Source organism: Dicentrarchus labrax, unplaced genomic scaffold (genome assembly GCF_905237075.1).
Source record: "Dicentrarchus labrax unplaced genomic scaffold, dlabrax2021, whole genome shotgun sequence".
In the NCBI taxonomy this organism is placed as follows: Eukaryota; Metazoa; Chordata; class Actinopteri; family Moronidae; genus Dicentrarchus; species Dicentrarchus labrax.
The window spans coordinates 2,330,318-2,351,146 of NW_026136712.1; the positions used below are offsets into that span (position 1 = coordinate 2,330,318).

General features: G+C 38.6%; 2 protein-coding genes and 1 long non-coding RNA gene across 8 annotated transcripts; 2 read left to right on the top strand and 1 right to left on the bottom strand.

The window, feature by feature from the left end:
• Nucleotides 1-783: 783 nt before the first annotated feature.
• LOC127372935 (uncharacterized) lies at nt 784-7,202 on the top strand. Of its 2 annotated transcripts, none has more exons than XR_007886760.1 (3): nt 784-942; nt 1,023-1,079; nt 7,118-7,202. It is a non-coding gene; the product is annotated as an uncharacterized LOC127372935 (long non-coding RNA). The 2 variants fall into 2 exon arrangements; XR_007886759.1 differs by lacking the exon at nt 7,118-7,202 and adding an exon at nt 2,030-2,118.
• Nucleotides 2,113-8,876, bottom strand: tmem26b (transmembrane protein 26b). Of its 4 annotated transcripts, none has more exons than XM_051416839.1 (7): nt 8,784-8,876; nt 7,086-7,209; nt 6,239-6,335; nt 6,073-6,147; nt 4,369-4,568; nt 4,142-4,221; nt 2,113-2,656 (listed from the first exon to the last, which is right to left on the bottom strand). In XM_051416839.1, the coding sequence occupies exons 1-7, from the start codon at nt 8,788-8,790 to the stop codon at nt 2,403-2,405; spliced, it is 837 nt and encodes a 278-aa protein (XP_051272799.1). In that variant the 5' UTR covers nt 8,791-8,876; the 3' UTR covers nt 2,113-2,402. The 4 variants fall into 4 exon arrangements, with proteins under 4 accessions (XP_051272799.1, XP_051272798.1, XP_051272796.1 ...); XM_051416838.1 differs by having other exon boundaries at nt 8,769-8,858; XM_051416836.1 differs by lacking the exon at nt 8,784-8,876 and having other exon boundaries at nt 7,086-7,369.
• cabcoco1 (ciliary associated calcium binding coiled-coil 1) lies at nt 8,807-19,441 on the top strand. Of its 2 annotated transcripts, none has more exons than XM_051416855.1 (6): nt 8,807-8,932; nt 9,063-9,151; nt 13,061-13,230; nt 16,810-16,954; nt 18,853-18,925; nt 19,053-19,441. In XM_051416855.1, exons 1-6 carry the CDS (start codon nt 8,888-8,890, stop codon nt 19,131-19,133), a joined length of 603 nt encoding a protein of 200 aa, XP_051272815.1. In that variant the 5' UTR covers nt 8,807-8,887; the 3' UTR covers nt 19,134-19,441. The 2 variants fall into 2 exon arrangements, with proteins under 2 accessions (XP_051272815.1, XP_051272814.1); XM_051416854.1 differs by having other exon boundaries at nt 8,862-8,953.
• The last annotated feature ends 1,388 nt before the right edge of the window (nt 19,442-20,829 follow it).

A 20,829-nucleotide genomic window follows, 5' to 3' on the forward strand; every position in this document is an offset into this window, starting at 1 on the left:
CGACTCAACCATGAGCAGTTAAAATCAAACCATCAGAAAAATGAACAAAACACTTGGCTTTATGTCGTCTATCTTCATGTATGTCAATGGCTCTGAATGGCTGACTACATGGACGGCCACCCATTGCATCTGTAGATAAAAACGTCTCATTGTAAGGTAGCTAAAACACAACTATTCTTAATTTCAGGTGATTGTACACTAATGAAAACACATATATGAATATTATATTCCATTTCTTCCAATAGATCCTCCTAATATTACACACTGGACCTTTAAGGATGTAACAAAATATAAAATATGGATGCATAAAACGTAGATAAGATTATCATTGCAACACCAACGTTTCACCTTCCTCTTCCAAGCGCAAAGAAGAAACTATGGTAGGCGTGAAAGAAAACGCTTTTATCCAGGGCCAGTGTTTGGTTTGTCCGTTCTGGGCTACTGTAGAAACATGGTGTGAAGATTCAAGTCGGTGAGATGAAAAATGAATCGTGATACTCTATGTAAACAACAGAGGGCTCTATCTGCTTTGGCTACTAGTCTACTTCATTACATCCAATTCTAATTACTTCAGCATATTTCAGAGGGAATTTTTTTACTCCACTGTATTTATTTGACGGCGAGATTAAGGTTTTACATTAAAAATATAAGTAGTTTTTAAAATATGATGCTTTTTTATTAAACAAATCTTGAAATACAACATTAAGTAATTATATCTAATAATACAATGTAACATGGAGTGTTTCTGGACTCTTTAATATTTTTAAGAGGCCACGCCACGAAGAAAATGAGGAGCATCCTCATAGCAGGCCAGGTGTATGAGGTCTCCCCAGCCCCGCTCACAGAGTGCTGAGCTTGGCTCACCTGCTTCCCAAACCCCCACTACTTCAAGTCCCACCTCAACACACATCCAGCGCCAGAGTGTTCTATCCAACCACAGTGGTAGCTAATCTCACAGCCAACTCAGTTCATGTCTTTGTTTTTGGTTTATTTGTTTTTTAACCTGTTTCCTTGTGTTTCAGGATCCCTCCCTCTGCTCTAACCAGCCATCATGTCTCCTCAACCCATCTCCAACAGTGGTAATTATTCAATAAATCTGTTAAACTTCATCTGGCTCCTGATCTGTATTTTGCACCTGGGTCCACACTTAGAACATAAGAGAGGCTTGATCTGGTCCAGACTAGGCCTGCATATTTAATTTAAATATTATCAAAATTGTATTGCATGTGCAATATGCAAATCACAGATGCTGCAACGTTTTGATAAAGGTAAAATTTGTGACAAACAGCATTATAATGAAGCACTGTACTTAAGATGCACGTTTCTATATTTAGCAATCAAAGCCCTAACTGTACAGTAATGACCATAATGGCCGGCCATTATTTATTCCAGATGCTACTGTATTTGAGTTGAGACCAGACCTGGCTGGAATTAGCAGTTTGGCCCATGCTGGTGTAGACTAATGTCTAAAATAGCATATCTACGCATATTTCTGACTTGTAACAACATGATTTCTCTGAAGTGTGTGTGCACATGCTCAAATCTGGCTCGGTGTAACTGATTGTCTACATACAACACAATCTGTTATTTTAAAGGACCAGTGTGTATGATTTAGTGGTATCTAGCAGTGAAGTAGATGGTAGGTGGCTGTGAAACCTATGAAAAGACTTAGAGGAGGACCCGCTCCCTCTGTAGCTAAAAACTGATAATTCTAAGTTAACAAAAACACAAGGGTTCCTCTATTACGGTGATTATACACTAATGAAAACATAGACAACAACACTGGAGTATTTTATATTAACCTATGTTAGTTAGCAGTCTACGTGGAAACACTTACATAGGACTCCGGTTGTTACCCACAGGAAGGGTTCCACTTGCGTGTAAGGAATTGGATCTTTCTCAGAATTGTAAATTCATGAAACTAAGTAAATAGAATCAAATCTTTTGGGGACAATAAAAATGTATCTGAAGCTCAGAAGCTAAATTGAATCATATACTTCTCTTTTGATGTTTCTGTTTCTGCTCCCAGTGTTTCACTGCTTTCACAGCGTTGAGGTTCTGTAGTAGAACCTCAACATCCACATCATGCTTCTGAGAGTGAAACACCATGACTCCAAAGCAGAGACTAATTTATTATCTTCATCAGGACTAACACATGAGGTCAGTGTTTTCTGGAGGTCAACAAAACCTTTTAAAATCTATTTCAAAACTCAAAAATTTGAGCTTAAAATAAAAAGAAAATTGTGAAGACAGACAATTATATGTTTTCTCAAACATTTTTTGTACACACATAGTCTGAAGTTTAGACAAACTTTGCAGATACACTAGAACGTGACATGCAATCACAATGGCGCACAGTAACATAATTACTGTATCTTGCTGCACTGGGACTGCATCCATACTTAGTTTCTCTTGTCACAGATGAGCACATACAGCCGGTAGATGTTGAGAATGACGACCAGTACGTTTTTAATGGCAAAGAAGATCAGCATCTGGTGGATCACGTTGAAGTATATCATGACGATGAGCCGAACCACCAGGAAAGGCCCGTCCTGGATAAACAAAGCTTCCACCGTGCTCCAGATATCAGTCCTGAGCTGAGTGAGGCGGGAGGAGGCCGGGTCGGACAGGTCATCTGAGGACGCACCCATTACTACTGACACAGAGGAGGAAAGACTTTAAATCAGCTGCAGTAGCTCAATTGTAATCTGCCATATTTTCAATGGAAAATATCCGTTATCCTATCTAATAATCACTGATAAATCACAGTAGGGATTCTTGGCAGTGTTGTGTCTCAAGGCTTTCCTGGGGCCCAAATCAGAGTTATAGAATCCCGGTGCATAAATGGTCCTACATTCGTCTAGATCAACTTTTAAGTTATTTCTGTGAAATATTATTTGATATTCTGACTGTAGTCTGTTACTCTACTGTAACTCTCAGTGAATGTAGGCCTAAATAAAATATTCTACTACTGTGTGAGTACGTTTTCTAACACGCCTTAAAATCAGTAAGGACAGGCAACCCCCCATGAAGCTTTTGCGATCCCTAGTTGGGGTCCTACCCCCAGGTTAGGATCCACTGGGTTAGGGGTTATACTTCAGCAGTATATATGGGGTGTCTGTGGCTCAGAGGTAGGGTGGGTTGTCCACTAATCGGAAGGATGTTGGTTCAATCCCCTCCTTCCAAGTTTTGAACCAGATGACACTGACAGCTAACAAACATTTGAAAACTTTTTTCAAATTTCTAAATGCTTATTGTGGTATCATAATCCACTGTAACATCAACCAGGAAAGATATTAACCATTTGATTGTAAATTGTTTTTGAGATCTGTACAAAACTGAACAACCCTTTCACCAAGCACAACGTTGATACTGGACAGTTCTGGAAAACCCATAATTAAGTGTAACCGTATACCTTTATTTTATGTCCTGTACCAATGTTTTCAAAAGTATTTGTCCCTACAATAGAGCGCTGCAGGGATGATGTTCTTTTGAGGTGACTTTTGAATCACCCTGGTTCCTTCGACATAAAGCCAGTGGGATTTTTCCACTGGATTTTGAATTATTGCCGAAAATAAGCTCTGTGGCGAGCAAAGGTTTATGATACATATACTTTTTCTTCAGGAAGATAATCTTCACAAATTAACACCACTTTTAAGGCTTTTGAAGCGTAAATACAATTGCCAGAGGTAAAAAGACTAACATTAGGCCATAAACAAACTACACCGGTCACATGACTTCAGAGTCACCGTGACTAAACTGTAATAACTAAACATTTGTAATGAAATCTCATAATTAAAATCAAAATTTTTTTAAAGTTAGAGTTAGAATAGTTTGCGAGAGGCGAATATAAACACAACGGGCTGTAAAGGCGGACTAGTGAGTAGATTAGTCTCCATGTTTTAATGTCAACAACAACCTCTGTAGTCTCATTTAGCCTCTTGTTAGCAACCGCCTTTTTAAGACACATAAAAGCTTAAAAATCCACAGGTGGAATATTTACTGATGTATTTAACGTCGGAGAAGGGAACTGGAGGTGCTAAAATGCTAACCAAGTTCCAGGTTTTCAGACTCATTTCTGCAGCATAACAGAATATCTATTTATGTTTCAAGCCATGTTAGTGCATTCACATTACTGTACCTGAGAGATGCAGCGGGAATTGCAGCATGCTCCAAGTCCACACAGCCAGAATAATGTACACCATGACTGGACTGCTGTCACTGTCACACACACACACACACACACACACACACACACACACACACACACACACACACACACACGTTTGCTTTCACTTCATTGTTTTAGAAGACAAGTTAAATGTTACATCCTTCCTTCTCTCCCCCTCCTGTTCCCCTCTCACTCACTTGATGTCAGACAGCGTCTCGGAGGTGAACTCCAGTATGTCGGCAGCCGTTCCCACAAATATGAGCAGTAACTGGGAGAGCTGGTCCCTTGTCAGCTCTCCAGCGGCGGGCATCAACCACTTCCCCAAGATCAGTAAAATTAGCAGAATCTGGTGTAGAGCCAGGATCCAGTCGTTGGCACACACTGAGGACAGAGGGACCTGGAAGGAAGAACAACAGAATCAGATGTTTTACAGGCCCAGAAGGTTTCATATACACTAATCACAGATTATGCAATGTTTCAAATATCAACATTATCATATAGTGTTCATTTAGGGTTCTAACAAGGCTTCACTAAAGTATGAAGCCAGGCAGTTAATCCAAGAGAATAGTATACTGTATATAGTAGAAAGTCTAGATGCTTCAGAAACCACAAGAAGTGTACTTCAAAGAGTGACTTGCTGCAGTAGATAACCTTTCTAAAATAACTTTTTGTCATATTTTCTGAACCTTTCACTATATCCTGACAGTAGTACATGAGACAGATAATCTGTGAAACAATCAGGTTCCCCTGGTTCCTCCTAGCGCTCCTAATGGCATTTCATTCCCAAAGTGTTTTTAAAATGATTTGTATTTTACTTTTAGGTTTTAAAGTCATAGTCTTCATAGTCGATCAATGATCAAATTACGATAACTAAAATAAAAACAACCATATTTCTTCCCTTGTTCCAACTTCCAAACAATGTGATAAGAATTCTATTCCTCCTTTTTCTGGGGACCCCCAACGATCCCTGGACCCCAGGCTCTGTTCCATTCAGGTCTGATCTCAGATCAGGTCAGGATGCTGCTAATGTTGGTGTTGGCTCACTGGAAAGGCTTTGCTACACTAAATGGAACAGAACCTTAAATAGAAATATTGGTAGCACCTGTGATGTCATGTCAAAATGGCTGCTGTGAAATAATTCCAAGTGAAATATGCACTTGGTCATAATAGCGTGGACTGGGGCCCGGAGTAACTCCCTTACGTCACTGGATAAACCTCATGTGACTCTAATTTTAAAACTTTACAAAAGGTTATAGATCAAATCTAAAGGAGAAGTATTGCTAAGTATAACATTCTCCACAGTGAAATCTGTGAAGAAAACCTGGTCATAACACATTTCAAGGCGCAGAGTAGGCTTTTCATGTTCAGCTTGTAATTGTTTTTATTGAGGGTGGGTCACTTTATTAAAAGCAGCCAGCCCTGTGAATGTGCTCGGGTTATAGGGGGGGAAAAAACACCCGCAGCCTCACAACAGCCTCTTTGAGGTGAACCAGCATTACCAAACACTGCGCAGAATAAGAGCACTGTCTAGACATGTGAGGACATGGAACAGCAAAAGCAGAAGTGCTGAAAATAGAACAAAGTTGATCCAAGCAGGATGTTTATCACTCATCTTAAGTTTCATCCTACCTTAATTTATATTATCAACTCATTTACACAAAGACATGACATACCTTTAATCTCAGTGTATTTTAAAATACATTTGAACTTTAAAGCTCTCATCTTGAATATGATTTAACGTAATATAACATGATATTTTTTAAAAGTATTTCAAAATGGTTTAAATAATTCAATCTGGCCCTATTCGATTGTATTTTATCATTTGAACTAAAGATAGATTCAAGAAGAGAATTTAAAATAATAACAATAAACTTGAAATGTAAGTTTAACCTGAAACTTACCATAGGTAGCATACCGCCATTGGTTGCATTCTTCCAGAGTCTGTAAAAGTTTTCAGTCGAGTCAAGTTTTTCACACTGGAACGACAGACATTGTGATCCTCAATTAACACAGCGTTATGGCATTAAAACTGTCAGAATGTCAGAGAACAGAATACATGCATGATACCTTGGAGTCAGTGGGTTTGTTCTCCTGGTGGTGAAGCTCTAAAATCCACAATGACGGGATAATACTGATGAGGAAGAAGAAGATAGCTGGAGAAAACCTGTAGGGAAAGAAGACATCATTACAGAAATATTGTTATAATCTTCTCTTTACTGGTTTTTACAACCAGCCAGGGTTTTTTTTTTTTTTTTAAACTGTAAATGTATGTGTTTTTTCCCGTTTATTTGACAGATTTCTTCTGTAATTTTTAGATACATGGAAATATTAATAAAATTACAAAAATAACCAGTGGATTTACATCTATGCCCAATGTAAGATAATGTGAAAAATCTGTAACTGTAAATAATCCTAAAATGAATGCTTATTTAAAGAAAATGCCCCTTCTTCACACACACACACACACACACACACACACACACACACACACACACACACACATATATATATACATACATTTGCAAAGCTATAATTTTTTTGCCAAGCTTTACTGCATTTTATATTTATATTTACAACAACTATTTAATACTGTTAATACATTTCTAAAATGAGTGACAATAATTGTACATGGATTTGTTTGTTAATTGACAGTCATATCTTTGATCATGGAATTTTTCACAAAAAAACATTGAAAACATGTTTTTTTAAGCAGTGTATAAGCATTGGTAAACTGTCAAAATACAGTTTTTATCACTGAAAACAGAAATAATTACTGCAATTTTACAGATAATGACTTGTATTAAAGTTTCACACCCCAGCTGCGGGAATATTACCGTTTTTTTACAATTTGTTTTTTTACAGTGTAGCTAAACAGTAGCTATATACATATTTGTAATGAACCAGAGTCTCATACCATTTGTAATCGTTTCCACTTCGTCTCCTCAGGGTCAGGATCATCTCAACTACAAGGGGCAGGTAGAGGATGGTGAGAAACCAGTAGAGTTCGTTGTCCTTCACCCACACCACCCTCCACACCCCTATAAGAGAGATGAGGATGAAGAGGGACCTGGTCACCACGGCGCAAATGAACTTGAAGAACATGTCTTTTAGTTTCTGAAGCACACTGGAGGAGCTCCGGCTGCTGCGGGGGACGAAGGAGTTTTATGTGAAAGGTTTAAAAGAGTTCAGTGTTACAGCGGGAGAAAAAAAGGGAGCTGGGGCACGCCTCCCGCAACCTGCTGGATGACTGATTTACTGGTTTACTGCAATGTTGCTGTAATCTTGATGATACATCAGTTGCCTGCAGAGCCATGCAGTTGTTGATTCTGACAGCTCTGTGACCTGTGCAGCAACAAGCCTGGTCTTGCAGTAGATGTGTTTAAGTGATGGTATTTATGTTTTTTTTTTTTTAAATGAGTTTCAACAAAAACTAAACAGTAAATAGTTTACAGGTACAGTAGATATAAGAGGCCTCTCTATGGGACAGGCCTTTGATCCCTTGCAAAAAACTCTTGATCAGCGAAGATGGGAAATACTTTCAAATTATTGATTTCAACGAATAACATAGATTACAAATCATTAATTTGACCATTTGATACTTTGGTTCCTTTTAAATGATCTAATGATGTGTGTCCATATTGTGGCCCAATTGTGTAGGTAATCTAAGCAGCTTAGAACTCGCTCAAGCGGCCCTGTGGGTTTTAAGAGGTTTTATTCATCAAAGAACTTCTATAAAATCCTCTAATTGAGAGCCTATTTGTCAAAATACGTAGCCACACCCGGCTAGTAAAGGAGACCTGCCTCTATTTGGGACCCTGCTTTTGATTAAAGTTTTACAGTGTATTCTTCTTCCTCTGTGCCATAGAGCTCCACTGTTGTCCAAAAAGTATTAAAACACATCAATGAGCCACATTGTTGCACTGGGTGACACACACACACACACACACACACAGAGTAATATATGACTCAATCCCACATACACCGTTCTGCTGCCCCAAATACTCACTAAAGCATCAAATGGAGTTAATCCGCCGCTGAAAATGGCCCCCGACAAATGCACTATTTCTTCCTGTTTGAATGATGTTTGCTAAGCTGGCCAGCTGTTTTAAGTCTTAAAAAACGATGATGATGATCGAGATTCTTACAAGCCCTAATCACCTTGAGACTAAGATGGATTTTAGAGATTAAAGAAGTTTAATAAATCCTTAATTATCCATTATTGGTTCCTTTTAATTCCTGCATGTGAATGTGAATACAGTGCACACATTTTTGTTGTTTGTTTTTCAAGAACAGGTTGGCTCTTCTCAACACAATTTTTTGGAGAAATAGAATGGCAGCAGGAGCACTCCCTGTGTCCTTAACATCCACTCTAAGAGGAGAGAAGATGAAATTTGCCCTCATCCATGGACACATTCATGTGTTTTTTTTCCCTCAGCATTGAGGATCAGACACAACAGTGATTAATAACAAATTCTAAATCATAATATCTCAAAATAATGACTGTGACTGTGACACTAAGTCATTATTTTGAGATGCTAAGTCAAAATATTAAAACAAAATATAACGTTATATACAATTTCTCATTATAATGACTTACAAAATCTGTCCTTACGTTCCATTTGCGGAAATGGGCTTCCACAGTCACTGTATAAGCCACTCTGGGCCTACAACAGCAGTTTCATGGGGCGTTGCCATGGCGACGACTAGAGCGTCAACATGTCCGGAGGGTCGTCACGTCGTGATAAGAAAGAGCAACCAAAAGTAAAAGATAACACGCCTCAGGTAGTAACTACACATATGTATGTTTGTCCTTTGTACGTGAGGCTGTACACACTGTGGCAACAAGTTTCCTGGAAAGGACAATAAAGAATCTATCTTCCTCCCTCCACAGACAAAGGACAGTGTCTTCCTCCAGTGGGACGCACTGCCACACCAACACATCCAGGAGCTGCTGAAGAAGACTGCGGATGAAGTCGAGTCGTAAGTTGGCCTCATATATTCCTGCTGCGTCACGATAGACATATATAAGTTATATATAGACATATATAGACGCCGCATTGGTCGCCGGATCGTACGTCAACGTCACCGCCATATTGGACCGGGCAACCGGTCTGGATTTAAAAAAAAAGTTTATCATAAGTTACATATTTGAACTTACAAATGACTTGAGGAAATCGGTTGAGAAATGTGAACATGATAGCTGTGCTTTTTATCCAGAAGAAGCCAGCCCTTGTTTACTTTTATTTACTTACAGGCCAGTAGTCTTGCCCAATATGGCGGAGTGTTAAAAATGTCTATGGCAGCATCACAATGAGCTAGCTTAGTTAGAAATGTGCTATACTGGCTGTCTGGCTAAAAGGAAGCTAAATGTGGTTCAAGTGTGACCCATTGACAGTACAGACCGGACAGAGCTTGTGGGTCTGTGAAGTGAAGCCAACGCATTACTGTCTTAAACCGGCATTCTATGTAAAGGCCAGCAGGGGGAGTTCCATTGGCTGCAATCAAACACTGACACAATGCACTCTAAAGGAGAATGAGCCGACTTCTCACTTTATTTATGAGCTCAGTAAACAGTTTCCTAATGAGTTTATGGTCTCAGTCTCTAGTTTCAGTCTTCTTCCATACAGTAAAATAGACCATTCAATTCAATTACATTTCAAATCAATTCAATTTTATTTGTATAGCGCCAATTCATAACAGAAGTTATCTCAGGACACTTTTCAAATAGAGCAGGTCTAGACCGAACTCTTTATAACATTATTTACAGAGACCCAACAGTACCACCATGAGCAAGACCTTGGAGACAAGGGCAAGGAAAAACTGCCTGTTAAAAGGCAGAAACCTAGGACAGATCCTTCAGCGACCAGTTGGGGTGAGAGAGAGAGAGAGAGAGACACAGCAACAACAGTAGCAACAACTACACTAATAGTAGTGACTGATGGTGATAATGATAATATAATAATAATAATAATAAATTGTGTTATTATTAATAATAATACTAACAATAATATCAGTGATATTAGCAATGGCAGTCAAGCAGGACCATGGCAGGAGGCTCCACCAGGATCCATGAGAACCTGCGAGACGAGAAAGCACAAGAACTCCAGGGATGAAGTGAAGTTAGTAACATGCATTAATGGGACATGAATGAATGCAGAAAGAGAGAGGAAGAGAGGAGCTCAGTGCACCATGGGAAATCCTCCGGTAGTCTAGGCCTATAGCAGCATAACTAAGGGATGGTTCAGGACTCACCTGATCCAGCCCTAACTATAAGCTTTATCAAAGAGGAATGTCTTAAGCCTACTCTTAAATGTGGTGAGGGTGTCTGCCTCCTGAACCACAACTGGAAGCTGGTTCCACAGGAGAGGAGCTTGGTAACTGAAGGCTCTGGCTCCTGTTCTACTTTTAGAGACTATAGGAACCACAAGTAGCCCAGCATTCAGAGAACGTAGTGTTCTAGAGGGGTAATAGGGTACTATGAGCTCTTTAAGATATGAAGGGGCCTGACCATGAAGAGCTTTATAGGTGAGGAGGAGGATTTTAAATTCTATTCTACATTTTACAGGGAGCCAGTGCAGAGAAGCTAGTACAGGAGAGATGTGATCTCTTTTTCTAGTTCCTGTCAGTACTCGTGCTGCAGCGTTCTGAATTAATTGGAGCGTTTTAATGGACTTATTGGGGCAACCTGATAATAAAGAGTTGCAGTAATCCAGTCTTGAAGTAACAAATGCATGGATTAGTTTTTCTGCATCCGTCTGTGATAGGATCTGTCCGGTTTTTGCAATGTTATGTAAATGAAAAAAGGCAGTCCTGGAGGTTTGCTCTATGTGGGAGTTAAAGGACATATCCTGATCGACCATAAAGCAGGGTATGCTTTAGGGCGTAGCTACTTTGTGACTGACAGCTCATTCTCAGTGAGTCCATCCAGCTCAACGCGCCAAACTCAGATCAAACTAGGCAGTGCTGATAAAATATGGATCCAGATTCGTTTACTGTGTTGACTATTTCTCACTTAAAATCTCTTCACAAATATATTTTAGTGTACTGTTTATCTACAATACAAGATTGTGTGTGACTAGGCAACCACCATTGTTTCCTGCTACAGACAAGTTGAAACTGCACAGCCAATGAGTGCAGATCAACTCGTAGTACATCACCTCTGCTGGCTCCGATAAACTATCACGGCGACGACCAAAACGCCAAACTCGAGGCTTCAGAATGGTACTCCACAAACCAATGGGTGATGTCATAATAGGTTTACACTTGGTGTGACCACATAAAATGTGTGCCATGCTCTGCGTTGTCCAGAAGTGCTCAAAATATAAGAATATTATGAGTAATGTTATTTTAGCTGTGTGGTGTTTATGGCAGCAGTTGTGGTAACTTTTTGGGTTAAAACAGTACCTCTAATTTGACTGCTAGTAAATGTAAATTCTGAGGTCTTTGTCAATTTAATACCATAAAATAAGAATACTGTATTGATCTTTAGCTATTAGAAGCTAAAATCCTGTGGCCAGCAAGGCAAACAATCATGTTTGAAAATGATTGGTTATATTTATTATATGAATAAAATATAAAGAAATGGGAGTTGATGAGTGTCCTTTCAGTCTGTCTCCATCAAAGCGGATGGACCTGACATATACAACTACCTCCCAGACACTTTATTTTTCTGTTTTGGTCATCTGTTCAAACTAATTCCAACGCTGTCGACCTACTGACAGAAGTAGAAAACAGGTGGATTTTATCTCCACTTCCTGCGTTACTTTATGCTGTTTACAGGGTTCATTATTAGAAGGTAGGTCAGCTGAGTTTAGGTGAATTATTACAGTTAAAATACCCTCTGCTCCACACTGTCAAACCAAACTCTATTTCAAAAGGGGCTGTTTTTTGGTAGGGCCATATTTTTTAACAGTAGAAACTTTATTTACACAATCACCAAGACTCTTTACTGATTCTCTTCAATCTCCAGTTACAATCAGCACAAATGTCATTTACTCAGTAACATTAACTTACCTGTGATGTGTGTGACTGTCCCTGTCCTAGAGTTTAACATTTTTGTCCTCTCTGATGATGACCTGAAGCTCTTTGGGGAAGTAAAGAAAACTGTAAACTCGTAAACTGTTTTTCTTGTTTGATGTGCAAAATGCAACACGGCAGCTTTTAGGTATTGTTCCACTATACACTTTTACAGTGCTTGTGTTCGTGCTGAAGAACATGATGTATGGCTGCTCTCATCTATTACACTATTACACATAATATTATCAGTTACAGTAAGGAATGAACACAAGCTTTTATTATAATTTAACAAAATATTGTGTCCTAAAAGACATGACACTTGATATAAACTTGAAATATATTTTTTTAATAACATGGTAGTATTCTATTTTAATTTTTATAACACCAATGAACTAGAATTCAATATATTTTCTAAAATAACACTAATATGGTCTGAATACCGTATAAGCATATACATAAAAAAAATATATACTCGATTTTTTCTTTCCATGTTTTAGCAACTTCTGACATTTAGTGAAAATGTTATTTCCTGACATGGAATCCTAAATAGTGTTTCAAGGCCTTCTCCATACTGCCAGGAATAAAAGTTTGAGGGATTAGTACTGAAGTCTTTCATTAGTTATCAACGATTGACCTAAAAGTATTACATTTAAACATACTGAGAACTGCTGGATTCAGCCTTTTAAAATATTTACTGCTTTTATTGTACAGTGTAAACTCTCCCCTGTTAGCTAAAACCCACAAATTAACCAAAAAGGAAAGAAACATATTGATGGTGGTCCAGATGTTTCATCAACATTTTATTGACTTTCAGTGCATAATTACTGCTGGACGGAAACATCGTCATCCAGATCTGCCTTCTGTTGTCTGTAGGGAAATAAAGGAGATTCTGGGCTTCAGGAACCATCAGACTTCTATGAAGGAAGCTGCTCTGCTGGATTACTATGTCTGTGGTTTCTGGTGGGCAAAAGAGGCCAGTTTCACTCCCATGCAGACCTCCTTCACCATGGCTGTACTGCGCATGCTGCTGGATAACATACGAGGTGAGAGAGAGGATGGCAGGCAGACTGTAATTCCCTCCAACCCTTCTTGTCTTTCCAGAAGCTACAACAAATCACCCATTGTTCTGTCTCCTCGTGTCCTGAGCATTGTAATGCACTATACTCTTGTCCTTTGCATGATTTCTACTTGTTCTTAAGTTTTAATAATTCTCTCTCATCTTTCACTCAAACATATGTTCAAGTGCTTATTATTGTAGTTTTTTGGCTTACTTTGTAAATTTAAATAAAGTTTTACTTATTAGATAGATAGATTATGTAGTCAGCAAAGGAGGGGAAAAAAGTGTGTTTCTGAGTTGCAATTACAACTCCTACATGGTTGGAAGCAGTGTGCAAGCTATACCAGGGCTTTCAGGGGAGCTTACTTTTTCTATTGTCGTGGGGGAATATTTTCTGATCTGAAGTTAATGATATTGGGCTGACATGCTTCAGTGGTGATAGCAAGAAGTATCTTTTTTCAAGTGAGTTAGTGATGATTTACACATAATCCAAAAATAGCATATTGCAGTGCCTCCAGGAAGTTGCGATTGCAATAATTAACGCAAATTCAACTGATCCCTGTCTCAGTGGAACAAGTTGCCTTCAATTTTTAATGGATTATTTTACTTTCTTTCCTGCAAAGAACATGCCTCACAACTTTCTAAAAAGAAAGAAATCCCAGGGGATTTGGGGATTGTTGCGGCCTACAATGTCTTTAAGAGGGGCTGATATTGTCAGTATTTTAGAGACCCCCCCAAAATTTCACAATTCATGTTTTAAGGGGAGGAGCTCATGTCTTATTAAGAGGAACTCCCCTGGCTCCCCTGTAGTTCGCACCCTGGTTGTGAGTAGGCATGGGACGATATGAAAATTTCATGTCACAATTATCCTCGCCAAAATAATTTTGATTCCCTTTTTTGTGGGTCTACAACCTGCAAGCTGACCTTCAGCCATGGAGACTGGCTTAGGATTTTGGAATGACTGGAAAGATGTGGTCCCTTGTGGCAGTTTAAAATAAAGCAGTAAATTAATATGATTGTACTAAAGCGAGCTAGACAGCTTTTTCAGTGTTTTTTTATCACTATATGCAGTAACATCCTATATCGTCCTACTCCTAGATGTAACTATCTGAAATAAACTCAAAATAATCAATAACTTTAAAGGACCACACCAGTGATTAAAGCTTACCATATTATAACCATGATGCTATCTTCTACCAACAGGCAGCCATTGGTTTCCATTCATTTCTGTACAATATGAAAATCAATAAGCACATGTTTGAAACTTGCTCAATTTATGGAAATGTATCACAGTGTACAAGTCTGCATTCATTTGGTCTTAGGCAGAGGTTCTGCTATTACTGCCCTACTAGGAGTCGCCAAAGCTTCATGGGGTAGTAGTGAGGCCTTCTTGATTCACTTAAACTTAAAAAATATACACAGAAGTCCTATATGTTAGCATTTAGTTCACTTCTGTGAAGAAAAGTATACGTAAAGTAAAGTAAAGGAAATTGTCTAATAAAAGAATGGCCAAGTGTCAGGGACAAGAAAACTGTTTGTCAGAAAAGAAGCCTATTAAATCTGTATGATTGGTAAAAAAGACATAATACAGACAGAATCATGTAAAAAGTTCCCTAAATAAGAAAATAATCTGCTCAAAATTCATCCAAATCACTGGTCTTACACAAACATCTTGCAGTTAATGTGCTAACTGTTTGGGTCCATTGTACAGTTTTAGATATAATTTGAAATATCCATAAAATATGTCACTGAGTCAGGGGTTGTCAGGTTACTAAATGATAAGGGGTCCCTTAAGGAAATGGGTTAGGAATCACTGGTCTAAGTTACATTATTGTTCCATGTTAAGTCAGTTTCAGTGGAGGATCATTTGAAAAAAGTCTGGTCTGCATTACCAGAGTCGGACATTTTTATACTATAAGGGAAAATTCAAGTTCAAGACCATTATTTGTCCCTGAGGGGAGTTTGGTTCTGCTGCAGTCGCAATAAAAAACAATGATAACAGCACACACACCGGGTGAAGATAAGATAAAAAGCCACACATTCATAACCAAACATAGAAAAAAAACACATAACTACAGGAGCGAAAAGTCAAGGACAAAAGTCCCAATATTAATGAATAAAGAAGTTAGAGTTGTGCTGATGCTACATTTATGATATGGCTATGAAAGAGAATTTATATCTGTTAGTTTTGGCTAGTGGTTGTCTGAGGCAGCAACCAGAGGGCAGGAACTTAAATTCTAAGTGCAGGGGGACGATACTGACTGACATGATGGATATGTGGAAATGAATGGATATGTCCAGCCTACTAATAATTAAAATATAAAACTCTTGAAAATCCTCTCTAGGCTTACAGTATGTATGAATGTATGTGTACCATCATCATTTTGGTTAATATAGAGTAACAACTGTCATTTTCTTACCTATATTATGCAGAGCATTGTGGGATTGTTAGCAGAAAGTAGGGACACACACAAATTATTGGAACAGATAAATCGGCAGATAATGGGAAATGTAAATTATCAGGATAATTCAATTATTGTGTATTTTTGTTTTTGTTGTGTTAATAAAAGTGATGTCAGTTAGATTTTGTTAGATCGGAGCTACGGAATATTAAATCATCCATGTTTGCTCTCTATATCTCAGCCTTTCTTACCATCAAGTTTGTAAAAACTGCAGGTTATGAACTTCTTTTTAAAATATAAAAATGGGAAATTATCGGTTATCTTGGCCACAAGAAGCAGGTTATTATCGGTTATTGTATTGGCTGAAAAATCATATTGTGCATCCCTAGCAGAGACTATACATGCCATTACACTACTTTTTCATCCCATTATGGAATTTTTGAGAGCACTATTAAAGTGGATACACTTACACACATAAATAAAATGGTGGACAGTAATTACAGTACACTTATATAGTATAGGAAGGGATTTTGGACACACCTTTCAATGAGTTTAGTTTATTCAGTACACCTGTACAATCCTACAATAGCCCAATACTAAATCCTCCTTCTTCAATTACATTACAAGTACATCTCAAAATAAGGCTGTCCAATACAAAACCACAGCTAGCTTCAGAAATGACCATGTGTTGTTAAAGGTCCAGTGTGTAACATTTAGGAGGATCTATTGTCAGTAATGGAATATAATATTCATAGGTATGTTTTCATTAGTGTATAATCACCTGAACCGCCACATTTCTTCAGTAGCCCATAACAGACAAACCAAATGCTGGCTTTAGATAGGACCTTTTGCAGCCACCGTAGAATGGGTGAGGCGAGAACATTGCAATCAGCAAGTACACTGGTAGGTGCCACTAAATCCTACACACTGGACCCCTAAATGGACATCACTTAGATATAGTGTCAACAGAACATTATGAGTTTTACACAGATATTAGCTCATAAATGCTAGATTGCAGCAGATAGTCCCTTTCCTTTCATATTTCAGTCAATGTAAGATGTGTCACCACAATGCAGAAAGCTAGTAGTAAACTAACATGACTACATACAATACCATGTCAAATATATCAGAATCACAGCTTTAACTTGTGCTATATATTCCAGACAAACAGATGGCTCTGGTTGAGAACTTAATGGAGTTTGCTAAGGCCTTGGGTGCTGCCTGCCAGTGCTCCCCTTCAGAGGCAGACACCACTTCACTTCTAGACAGAGAAGAAGCCACGGCACTCATAAGTTACATCAGAGACTGGTGAGAAAATAATTTTGTATTCACGGGTAAAATCTACTCCATTCAGAGAAGCCAGACGAACACATACCTCCTGGAAAAATCTCAGCCAACATGTCCATGTGGGCCCAGCATGGGTTAGTGATATGCTGGCATAAAAACATGTCCATCCATTTGCTCTGTGCAGGCCCCATGTGGGTCATGCTAGTGTGCACTAACCTACATTTTCAACAACACATATAACAACAAACATGGGACATAACGGCCCAATTTGTACCCCTTAATGGCCCAGTTATTAGCCCACACAATGTCACAAAAAGAGGTCCTGAGGATCACTGCTTGCATGGACTCCACCTGCATCAGTGGCCCACCTTGCAACACCCAGGTGGCATACAGTGTGGGCGTTGGACATGCTGACTGGGTTCATCATTGTGAAACTAGTATCACCTGCTGAGTAGCTGTCCCAGCATGCTTAGTAAAACACAGTAGGTTGGGAAACAGGGGTCTTGGCTTCTGAGTTGCTTTCAGAATCAGGACAGGGAGAAGGTTTTAAGACCCAGATTACAGTTCTAGAAAAAGTGTTCTCAAAGTGTTCTTAGAGTATCAAAAGTACTGATTATGCAAAATGTCCCCTTTCAGAGTATTAAGATAATATATATAATACTTTTGGATTATTTCTATTCATTACCATATGTAACAGTGCATATTTTACAAGCTGATCATATGTTTTTTTACTGCACATTAAATCCTAATATCTGACTACAGCCATTGAATCAATGTAGTGGAGTCAAAAGTATATTTCCCTTTGAAATGTAGCAGTATAAATAAGCAGAAAGGGGTAAAGTACTGCAAAAATGTATTTAAATTAGGGATCGATTATTAATGGTTTAGATAGAGATACTGATTATTAGTAATCAGGGAAACAGATAATTGGAATCAGATTACATTTGCAGTAAAAATTGTAATCTCATTTTCAAAATGTCTAACAGCTAGTGGTTTAGTGTAACTAAGTACATTTACTCAAGTACTGTGCATAAGTAAAAATTTTTGTCCTTGAGTACTTCCATTTTATGCTATTATACTTCCTCTCCTCTACATTTTGTATTTAGTACAAGTCTTGAACTGTTAAATCCACAACATATATTTGATTGAAAATAATTGATTATGAATTATTATAGATGAATCTACCCAGCAGTATAAAGTAATCAAAAAATCCCCACCTTTACCAGCGTGTAACCTTGTCTCACCATCCGACAGTGCTGCGTCGGGTCATTGAGGAAGGAGCCAAAGTTAAAGTTATTAAAGAAAATAATGCTTCCGATAATCAGAATAACATATATAGAGTTCATAGAGATCACCAATCAACCTGTTTTTTGCCAATATCAGCCGATTACGTTTGATGTTCCTTTCTAAAGTTTCCCTGCTGGACACAAGATGCCTCCTACTTCACTGTAAAGTCCATTCTCAGTGGATGTGCACTTAATAAGACATGAGCTGCCCTGGAAACCTGATTTGTGAAATTGTGAAAAATCTTCATCTTCATGGATCCTGCATAGATTTAGACTATTATTGATACATGGAAGAGGGTGTTTCATCACTAATTTACTTTAACAAAGATTCTTGCCATCACCATCCAAACATGGTGACACAATATCCTAAATTTCATTCACGTTAACTCAAAGAAAAAAAGTCTTAGTCACACCTAAAAACGTAAGCTCCCCTGAAAGGCATAGTATTGGTCGCATAGAATTTACCAACAATTTGAAGAAGATATAAACATACTTACTTGAAATTCCAGCCAGTATATTGTTAAATATATTATACCATTTAAGATTGTGAAATAGCTCAGTGCTCTGGTAGGCTATATTGTGTTTTAATAATTCAACGGATGCAGCTGACCCTGTGTACTCTGTTGGCCGCAGTCTATTTCAGAAATACAGACTGTACGAGCTCCTCTTCATCACACCCAGAGAGGAGCTACTGACAGGCATGGAGGTGAGGCAGGTTGTGACTCTAGTGTGTGTGCGTGCGTGCGTGCGTGCGTGTGCGTGCGCACGTGTGTGTGCGTGAGTGCCCATGTCTCTGTGCATTTAGATAATATTTCAAACACGCTGTTTTCCAGAGGACTGTTGAGGTGTTCTGCTGTCAGGAAGCTCTCACTCCACTGGAAGAAGGCATTTCCTCTCACCTCTACTCCCAGTAAATAGCCTGATATGCAGAAAAATGGACAGGTGATGATGACCACAGTAGGGCGTCGTCTGTCTGTGGAATCAGACTACATAAGCAGTCCACACTTCAAGTTTAGCTTTATTTCTGTACCATTCACACTCCATGTTATTTATTAGGGTGATCACATAACAGATGATAGCAATCAAGGCTAATATTCAGACTTTGTAATGTCATGGTAAAGCATGCCCTTCATGTTTTCCTTCGCAATAGATTGGTTGCCTGTTAACAAAAACTAATAATAAAACAAGCCTTTCCTGGAATGTGCAAATGGCTTCATATAAAGATATTGTTCATCATGTCTAATGCTACTCTGATTTCAGTTTCTCTTTGTGTATGTAGTAAAAAAAACTAGGACCTAGTCTAGTAATGACCAACATAGGACGAGTCATAACCTGAAAATGATCTGCAGCATCTTAAAGGAATGGTTCAGTTTCTTAGCTAATACACTTATGAGAAGGTTGTCATCAGTCTCATGTCTGTGTGTAAAGTACGGAGCTGAAGTCAGGATGTGGAAACAGCTAGACTGGTCCGGGGGTCAAAAATACACACATTTACTAATTAACATGTTGTATCTTGTTTGTTAAATCTGTGCACAAACAGAATTCAGTCAGACAACTCACGTTTGAAATGTTTATTACAGCAGTATAGCATATTTAGATTTTGGCGTCTAGGCTAAAGTTTAAATACCTTAAACTCTAGTCAGAGCCTACAGGTGGGTGCTGGGGTGGTGGTGGGTTACAGAGCAGCAGGCAGCAATAGCTTACAGCGCAGCAGCAATACAGATGCAGGGCAACAGCGGCATTCACAGAGCAGAGGGAGAGCTGGGAAATTGTGCAGTTTAAATAGACCGCCAGATTGGAAGGGAGCGTTTGGTTAGTGATTATGGAATGAGGCAGGTCATGTGTGTAATCCGTGCAGCTCGAGTTGACTGCCTGAACTAGCTCGCAGGCTTCGCTCCATTTTCATAAAACGTCTATGAAACTGTTCCATATAAAGTAGGGCTGTGTGATATATTGTGATTTTAATTTTTTAATTTAAGGAAAACTGTCAAAGTATAAAGAACCCACACCAGAACAGAGTGATGTGTTATGTCATAGCACTACTTTTTGTGCAATGGCTGAAGGTAGAACACTGCTATCTGGGGTTAAACACAGCACAGAATCAGAACATTCTTTGCATTTTAACTTCAAATTTATGTTTTCTTTATTTTTTTTAATTATTATTTTATTTCAACATTTCTTTTAACAATAAACACACATAACAGACATGAAGTATCCAGTACCATTACACAAACTAATAGCAAGACAGACAAGGGAACAATGACAGCAGTGTTGAAGATTGCCCCTTTTGCCAATAAACGGTCATGGGGTAAGAAAAAAACAAACAAACAAATAAGGGGGGGGCACTGGTTTACACTGATACTGACACAGCACAGTAACAGCAACAGAGCTCCTGGGTCAAACAGTTAGGTCTCATCCAGCACTGTCAAAAAAAAGGTTTCCTAGCATTATCAATGATTCCACTCAGCCACATCCTAAAGCATGGGGACAATAGAGACGTCCAATTTAATCATATTCAGTTTTTAGCTGCAACCACGCCTGCTTTGAGAGCCTGCTTTTGATGGGGGAGAAGGGCCCTTGACCTGTCAGAGCAACCAAATATTGCCAAAT